Below are 8,738 nucleotides of genomic sequence, written 5' to 3' on the forward strand. Positions count from 1 at the left end.
ACTGGTGTACAGCAGTTGATCTTTATTCAGCTGCAGCTTCTGTGTGTAAAAAAAAGCCAGGGGGGTCTGTGTGAAGGTTAATAGCCTCTCATTTAACAGCTTTTAAAAGACCTGTTCTCCTTGAATTGGTCTAATTACTTTTTGAACTGAACTACAGCTTCCCATTTAAATGGGGTGTTTAGCTTAAACGACAAGTTCTTGTGTTTTACAAAAAGGGTAAAAGGAGCCTTCTGGTAAGTTTAGAGCCACAAGGGACTTTAGATAAGCCTTTCTTCTTCTTCAGCTGAGGGGAAGACATATGCATTTAGAAAGCTTTGGAGTAAATATGGCTTATGACTAGCCAGGTGTGTTTTTGTTTGTTCAGTCGTTCAGTCGTGTCTGACTCTTCGTGACCCCATGGACCAGAGCACGCCAGGCACCCCTATCCTCCACTGCCTCCCGCAGTTTGGCCAAACTCATGCCAGTCGCCTCGAGAACACTGTCCAACCATCTTGCCAGGTGTAGGGTCATTTATTTGTCTCCTTGGCAACCAGGTGTTTCATAGCCTCCAGATAATCCTGGAACTAGAATGGATGCACCTTATATTGATAGCTGGGTACACTTTCCATTCATTTCATCAGGAATGACATCCATAAGTGTCCAGAAGTTTCAGCTATTATACAGTATCTGCCTCCTAACAAGGTAGCACTATGGGAATCTCCACTGGCAAAATTTACAGACTCTTGTATCAACTGAGCACAAAACATCTTCAACTCAACTCAAAACAAATTTTCTTGTATGAGAATGCACTGGAGAAGGAGAGGCAAATAATGAAATTATTGCTTTAAGTGAGGATCTTAACTGCTGGTGGTGGTTTAAAAAGCAGGTTTCCATTCTTGAAAACAGAGCTAATGATACATGTCTCTCTTAGCAAGTTGTTTTGCTGGACTGAAACAGTTGAATACAAAGCACAATAAATATATTGGTCTCTAATAATGAGTCATACAACTTTGAATTGGAAATCGGGTTTTCCCTTTCTATAAAAAGTTGTAAAACTTTACAAGGAAAAACTTAGCAATTTTTGCTTAGAACGAATTTTAATAGGTAATGGTGCCAGATGCCACACTGCAACTGAAGACCTCATTATTCCATGGTTTGATAGGGATGAGGGTGATGACTTGGATACTGGGACCTGAGTAGATGGAATGGGCTGACTGAGTACTCAGTTCAGCACCAGCATAGGCCAGAGGGCCAGAAGGGTTTTGCCCATAGTACATACGGATTCCATCACAAGAAAACCACTCCTCATTGCAGTGGGTTTATACGGCTTGTATCTGGTGCTGGACCATAGAGACAGATGAGGGATAATGCTCATCCTGTCCACCCTGTTGCCAGCAGCCTCTCTGACTGAGGTATGGGAGGTAAAGAACCCAGGATGGTGGTCTTAACAATTTCAGTGTCCATGCCGAGACTGTCTCTGCAGGGTGAGGTTGGCTTGGAACTTCATGGCCACCTTGGCAACGGTGGGGCTGTCTTAGTTTGCCATCAGCCCTATACACATGACAGGACCACACCCTCACTTTGTCTTTGTCCCAGGTGAGATGGGCAATCTCAAAATGGGAGAGGGGGGTTCCAAATAACCCCCAGTGTCATGATCAGGTCACTTTCTGGTGGAACCTGGGAGATTCATGAGGATTTTCAAAGCCCTGGCCTTCTAGAATGAGGAGATGCAACAGATTTTTTGGCACAATCACTCATCAGTGCTCTTTCCAGTGTTGTAAAGCATGTATGGCTGCCTGGTATCCCTGCAAACTTTGTGCGATGAAACTGTTGGGAAGACTAGCTACAGATGGCACAAGACACACTCTAAAGCCAACTGAACACTAGTTAGAGGTACATGATCATGCCTACTGCATGGTAGTGTAGGAAGCAATGAAGTGCTTCCTCCACTGCATCCTCAAGTAAGTTATCTGGCAGAGCTCTTTAGAGTGTTCAGAGGGCTGTTATCATCTACTCCTGTGAGTGGAGCTAAAGAGTCCACTGCAAATTGTTTGCAATATAGTTTAATAATGAAGGCAGTCACTATTGTAACACTCTTGATGCTGTTATTGCAGAATCTGCTGAGGTGCCCAACACACCATCTGATCAAATGTTTGTGTGATCATTTTCAGTTATTAGGGCTGAGTGTCTCCTTGTAGCATTGTGTTTGACAAGACCTCTCCTCCTTGCAGAAGGAAGGAGTTGTGAGCAGAAGCCGTTTCCTGCGTCGGCTGGGGAGCGTATTCGGCCCCCTGCATCTACTTACCTCTGCTGCCACACCAAGCCCTTCAGCTAGCCAATAGGGCTGGCTGGTGGGCGGGGTTTAGCAGCAATTAAGCAGCCACAGCAGCATTGTGTCCTCATTCGGCTTCCTGTTTACATCGGATCTCCCGCCCTTCCTCCCTTTAGGTCATTTCTATGCTTTTGACCTTGCTATGGACTTTGGTCAGTTGCCTTGGTTGACCAGGGGGCCTAGTAGGACTTTTTATCCATTTGGCAAATTGGCACCAGCCTCTTGGTTTTTTGCCTACCTCGTAGCAATTCGTCACAACTTTTTGGTATTGGCGGTTAGGCATTGGAATATGTGTGGTGTGTTGGAGGGCATGTTGTGGCCATCACCTACCCCTCACCTTTTGGGTATTCTGTTAAAGGGATCCGGCAGTTGTGGATCCTGTCCAGTGCCCTGCTGGTGGCTAGGGCCATGGCATGACCCCCGGTGACGTCAGGGGAAGCTTCCAGTTGTATTTGCATCAACAAGCTCCTCCCACTGGTTGTTAACCCTCAAATGACTCCCTGCTGAGCGGGGTGGAGTCATGTATAGATTGTTTGATCCAGTGCCTAAGCCAATACCACTCAAATGCTATAACCAATAATGTTGTGGCCTTATTTTGCCCATTAACCTAAAATATTGTGTCCTTGTGTTTTATTTAACACTATGCGGGTGGCGGGTCCTTGACTCACAACTTGCCATCTCAGCCACCCTCCCCAACAACAACAACAACAACAACAACAACAACCTCCCCTAAACAATACCCCAGCCCAGGAATCTGTTCAGCAACTTCAGCTTTTGTAGCAGGAATCAGTCAGGGCCCCTCCCTACCTGGCAGGGTGGGAAAAGGCCTGCAAGGCAGGGAGCTAGTCTTTGGGGACTCATCAGCATCAACTGGAGCCACTTTGAGAATGGTCCATCTTTCCTTTCCTTTCCTTTATCTCCTCCCCATGCATTGCCCTGAGTCTCGCAATCTTTCTCCCAAATCCTCTTGATAAAATTTCCCTCAGATCCCCATCTGTAAAATGGCCTTAATGATGAATGACAGCTGTGTACACTTACTTGTTGGGAGTATGTTCCTTGGAACTTTCTCATCATTCTGGCCAGTGCTCAGATTATGAAGCAAAAAGTAAGGGGGTTATTAATGAAACCCAAAGCTATATCCCCTCACTTCCCCAATTTTAGACAAATCATGGGCCTCCTGCAGCCAGAATGAGGGGACTGGGACTTCTACAGCCCTCCTTTGGTAATTTGAGTGCCACTTCTGAGTGGATGCTACTGCTCTGCTAGTATGAATGAAGTAGTTTACCTTGACCTGTACCAATATGGGTTCCGACCTGGATTTGGGACTGACTCACTCTTGGTCAAGCTGATGGATGACCTTTAGCGGAAGACTCCCCTTGAATTGGAATTCATTGCCATTTGAGATAAGGCATGCTCCAATAAACTACACTTTTAGATGCATTCTTAATCCTTTTTTTATTTACCCAAGACATTTCTGAAATAAAATTTGAATGATTGTTCACTGACCACCTTAAAATAACAGTTTAACTATTTTTGATCTCCTGTACACCACTCTGATATATTGCGAACAGTTTATAAATATTTTAAAATAAAATAACTATTATGTGGCTAGTGGTATTACTATGTGGAGCCCGCTATTAAGCTTCTTTTAAATTTCATGCTACCCGTCAACATTCTGACCTTACTGTGACATCACACACATGCAAACACACATGCAACACACACACATGTCATATCCTTTCCTTTACCCATCCTCCTTCATTAGGATCCTTCATTAGGACCTGAACTTTTCATTGCACAAATAGATACTTTGATTTTGACTGACAGAAACTTACCCGATTTAAAGAGATATATGTTTGACCTGCAATAATGTTGCTTTCCTGGTTTAATTTTATTTTTAAATTTTCCAGCAGTGAACAGAGAGATGCTGTACATGAAGAATGTCAGCCAAAGCTGAAGAACCAGGAGGTTCTTCACAGCAAGGAAATTCAAAAGCAGCAACAGTATGTTGAAAAATTACAACAGCAGATCTTGGATGGGCAGATCAAAGCTGATCAGGAACTAGAGCATGATCAAGCCATAATCAATCAGTGGATCAAAGAAAGTGAGTTCTCTTTCCCATGATCACTTTCCATTCTCATCTTTTCCCTACTTACACTGTTGATGCATAATTTTCTCATTTTACTCTGGTTTCTTTCTTTCACCCATTATTTTATCATTCTTAAAGTGAGGTTAGCACTCAAGCAGGAGTTTATATTTTATATTCATTGGTTGGATGAGTCTTTCCTACGATACTTTAAGATACACTCTTGTCCTTCTTAAAACTACCAGCTTCAGATGCTCTCTCCCTTTAAAATTCGGATATAGCTGCAGAAATTGGAATTAAGGCTGTATAAGCTATTCCCTGGTCTCATTTCTCAGGTCAAAAATGGCTTTATGGATGGGGTAGAAATCCCCCTTCCCACAAAAAAAAGATATATGAATGCCCAACTTTTTTCAGCTCCTTTGGGTGTCATTGTTTTATCTTGCTTCTGCTGCTGTCAGTGTCATTATTCCCCTGCTTGTGCTTCTTTCTCTTTCCTAGATTAATCTTAGTCATTATTCCAACCAATCAGCAGTCATATGCTTAATGCACATCAGATTTGGCTACATGGGGATGTCACTGAGGATACTTGAGAAGAAGGAGAAAGTTGATATTTGTTGATGTATAAAGCCCTGAACAACTTGGGCCCTTATATCCCTGCTTGATCACTAAGATGTCCAGATGAGTGCTGTTAGTTGTCCCCCGTGTGGGCCTCAACTAGGGTATTATAGTATCACTGATCCCATACAGTAGAAAACTTCCAGCAGAAATTTGGTGGGTGTATGTGCCCCCCCCCCCGCAAATCTGTTTTTGGGGTTCCCCCAACATTACAATTCTAGTATGATCCAAATATGTTACCCACACATATATACATCTAACTTCAGAGTTCAAAACAGTAGTGGAGCTTCATGCTCCGGGGGCGGGAAGCGGGCAGGGCTGCTGCGCATTTTGGGGGCGGGGCACGCCGCCCGCAAGGGCGTGGCACACGTTCTGGGGCGGGGCGCGCCAAGATGGAACCCTACTGGGATCCCGCTGCCCGGGGCGCCCCGCCCCCTATGCCCCGCCCTTCCTACACCAGTGGTTCAAAACTTCAGGGTTTTTTTATGTAAAAACACTTTCTTTCTTTTTTTAAAAAAAAAAACAAGACTAGCCAGTGTTTCAAGTACAGTGGAACCTTGGTCCTCGAACGGCTTAGTTGATGCACAAATTGGCTCCTGAATGCTGAATACCCGGAAGTAAGTGTTCCGGTTTCAAACGTTTTTCAATAGCCAAACATCCGACGCAGCTTCCACTTGAGTGCAGAAAGCTCCTACAGCCAATCGGAAGCTGCGCTTTGGTTTTTGAACGTTTCAGAAGTGGAACGGACTTCCGGAACGGATTACATTCGAGAACCAAGGTACCACTGTACTGGAAAATTCACCATCAGCAAGGATTACCATCCCAGACCTGTTGCGTTTTTGTTTCCCTTCTCCCCACAACCCCCTTTGCCTCTGTGTTTTTAGGACCACTGGTTTTTAGGACTACTGTTTTTGATACAGAATTTTTAATTATTGTAAGCCACCCAGGGATCTACTGTGGTGCGATCTTCCAACTTGGGCGCTGCTGAAAGGGGACATCACTTTCTTCTCTGTCGGTCACCCTGGCTGCTGGGGCTTACATGTGTATGCAACCAATCATGGGCAAGCTTGGGGGTGTGGTTTAGGAAGTAGACTCCCTGATTATAAAAGCCAGCTGTGCCTAGGCCTTGGCCTCAGTCAATGCTCGATTCATCAATTGCCCACCCCACACTTTATCTGTAGGACAGCTCAAGGGTGAGCCTGTAGGTCCTGCATAAGACCTTGCTATGGAAATCTTGAGTCACCATATTCGGGGACAGGAAGGAATTTACCTGCAGACAAATTGGGCTTATTTTAGGGTTTTGCCTACCTCATAGCAATTGTCACAACTTGATAGCAGATAAGGCATTAGGTTGGATCCTTATTCTTGGTGGTCTGGGAGGCTGGGAGCCCTGCCCCTCCAAGGAATCAGAATATCCCATTAAAGGGATCCAGGGTGAGGTGCTTCTGTCCGGATACCCAGAAGGTGGCTGATGGGCTATAACACCCTCAAAATGGTGATCTCGGGTGGGGAGTTCCACCCTGATTTGATGTAAGACATAGGGCAATCCTTAACCTTGCTTAACCACTGGTTGACTTAATCGACTGGTTGATTCAGGATACACACCCAATGTCTGTGCCAAAACCTGCTGGCATCTGTAATTAATAAAGTTGTGGCCTGTTTGAATCCCAGTTGGTTGTCCTGTGTTTACTGCAGCTTCAACATGCCTTGGCCCTTTACAACTTCACTGCACCTAGACCCACAATGTCAGGCTGATCTTGCTTAAATTATTTCTCAAAACAAATTGTAAAATTGACATAGAGTTGATTATTCTCCTCATAAATTCTCAGTGGTGTTGATAAATTACAACAGAACTGACAAGACTTGCTGATTTTCATGCTTTTTGTTCATTTGTTTGCTTGATTTCCTAGACCAGCAGTGGCTCGTTGATGAAAGGAAACGGCTGGCTGTCCAGCAACAGCAGCAGGAATCTGCTGTGCAGACAGAAGTCAAATCATATGCAGAAGTTGGAGTCCAGAACGTATTGGAGTCAGAAACTGTCCCATCCCTGACAGAGCAGAACAAGAAGAAACTGGTACAGCTAGAACTTTTACGGAAATACTCTTTGAAGAAAGCAGAAAGACATTTAAGCCGGAAGAAGGTTAAAGTGCATCTTGAGAGGATTGTGAAGAAGCAAAAATTGCTAGAGGCCAAGAAAAATCTGGAACACTTAGAAGCTAATTGCTGGATTAATGAGGATAATGTGAAACATTCCCAGTCTCTGAACCAAGATACCACAGTAACTTCTGGGGACTTCAAGTGTTCACAGCCAGAATCAGATTCATGCTCCTTGCAATGCAGAAGAAACAGCTTTTTAAATAATCAGCCAACACATTGCAGGTGAATACTTCGCACAATTCTTCTCAAAATACTAATCTGTTTTGACAAAGCACATTTTTCATTAACTTCAAAGTGCATTTTAAATGTCATGGTTCCAAGCTTACTCAGTCTCATCAGCAGATGTGTCAACTAAACTTTTAGTTGATTAATCATTAGAGCCCTGTCATAACTGACAGGAGTGAGAGTTAAGGCAAATGAAAAAGTTTTGATGTGACATTGGAAAGAAAAGGACAGCACTTGGCAAACCTTTCTGGGGAGGGAATTGTTGAGGCAGCTTGCCATAAGAGAAAGCATGGTCCCCTGTCAATATCTTGCCTTGGAAGGTGGAAGGCTATTCTTTAAATGAAGTAGTTCCAAAGCATTTAGGACTTTATAGACCAAACTTGTACTTGGAAACAGATCACCTGTTTTAAGAATTGGTGAAATGTTGTATAAATTGCCACACTTCCTTCACTAGCTCAGAGGTTGCCTATATAGTAATATACAGTTTTCAAGATTGAACATGTCAGTTCAACAAACACTGAGATCCTCTCAGATCCAGTGTAATCCAGACCATGTCATATTAAGATTTGCTGGTCAGCAGGTTCATCCCAACAAGATTTGATAGCTTGTCAAGGCCTCCTATTGGTCTCTCAATTGCTGGGCCATTCAGGTAAGGACTAGTGCTTCATAACTCTGTTGACTTGGTATGTTTGTCTACATAGGACTGTATTCAACATAGTGCTAAGGAGACTGTTCTATCAGGGCAAGGATTTCTGCCTGTCGGGCTGAATGTTCTCCCCCTCACCCCCCCTCCAACTCTGTACTTGGGGTTCCCTCAACCCTCTAGATCAGATTTGGGGACAGTGCAGGGCATGTGTGGAGAGAAGAAAGGGGAAATCCTGTTGCACGGGTTGAAATATTTAATTGAATACTGTCCCTATGATCTTGGGTTGGAAGTAGCAATCATACTATAGGTTCAGGGATGGGGAGCCCGTAATCTTCAATGTTGTTGGATTCCCGTTAGTTCTGTGCATTGGCTATGCTGGCTGAGGCTGAGGCTGGTGGGAGTTGGATTCCAACATCAGATGGAGGGGCACAGGATGCCCATTCCTGCTGTAGGCTCTTAGCATCAACTTACCGTATATACTCGAGTATAAGCCGACCCAAATATAAGCCGAGGCACCTAATTTCCCTACAAAAATGTGGGAAAGCTTATTGACTCAAGTATAAGCCGGTTCACCTTTGCCACTTCCTCCTTTGCTGCTGTGGAGCTCACCCCGTCGCAGGGTTTCGAACCGCCATTCTTCTGATCAGCAAGCCCTAGGGCTCTGTGGTTTAACCCACAGTGCAATGTTCCCTTGTGTT

At 44.2% G+C, this 8,738-nt stretch overlaps 1 protein-coding gene across 1 annotated transcript in view; it reads left to right on the top strand.

Moving 5' to 3' along the window:
• The window catches only part of STARD9 (StAR related lipid transfer domain containing 9), an 88,829-nt gene that overhangs the window by 54,940 nt on the left and 25,151 nt on the right, over positions 1-8,738 (top strand). Inside the window, exons 21-22 of the mRNA XM_033145996.1 lie at positions 4,222-4,415; positions 6,923-7,391. Of these exons, the coding sequence (XP_033001887.1) occupies positions 4,222-4,415; positions 6,923-7,391 (663 nt within the window). The remainder of the gene's footprint in view (positions 1-4,221; positions 4,416-6,922; positions 7,392-8,738) is intronic.

Source organism: Lacerta agilis, chromosome 1, assembly GCF_009819535.1.
Source record: "Lacerta agilis isolate rLacAgi1 chromosome 1, rLacAgi1.pri, whole genome shotgun sequence".
Classification (NCBI taxonomy): Eukaryota; Metazoa; Chordata; class Lepidosauria; order Squamata; family Lacertidae; genus Lacerta; species Lacerta agilis.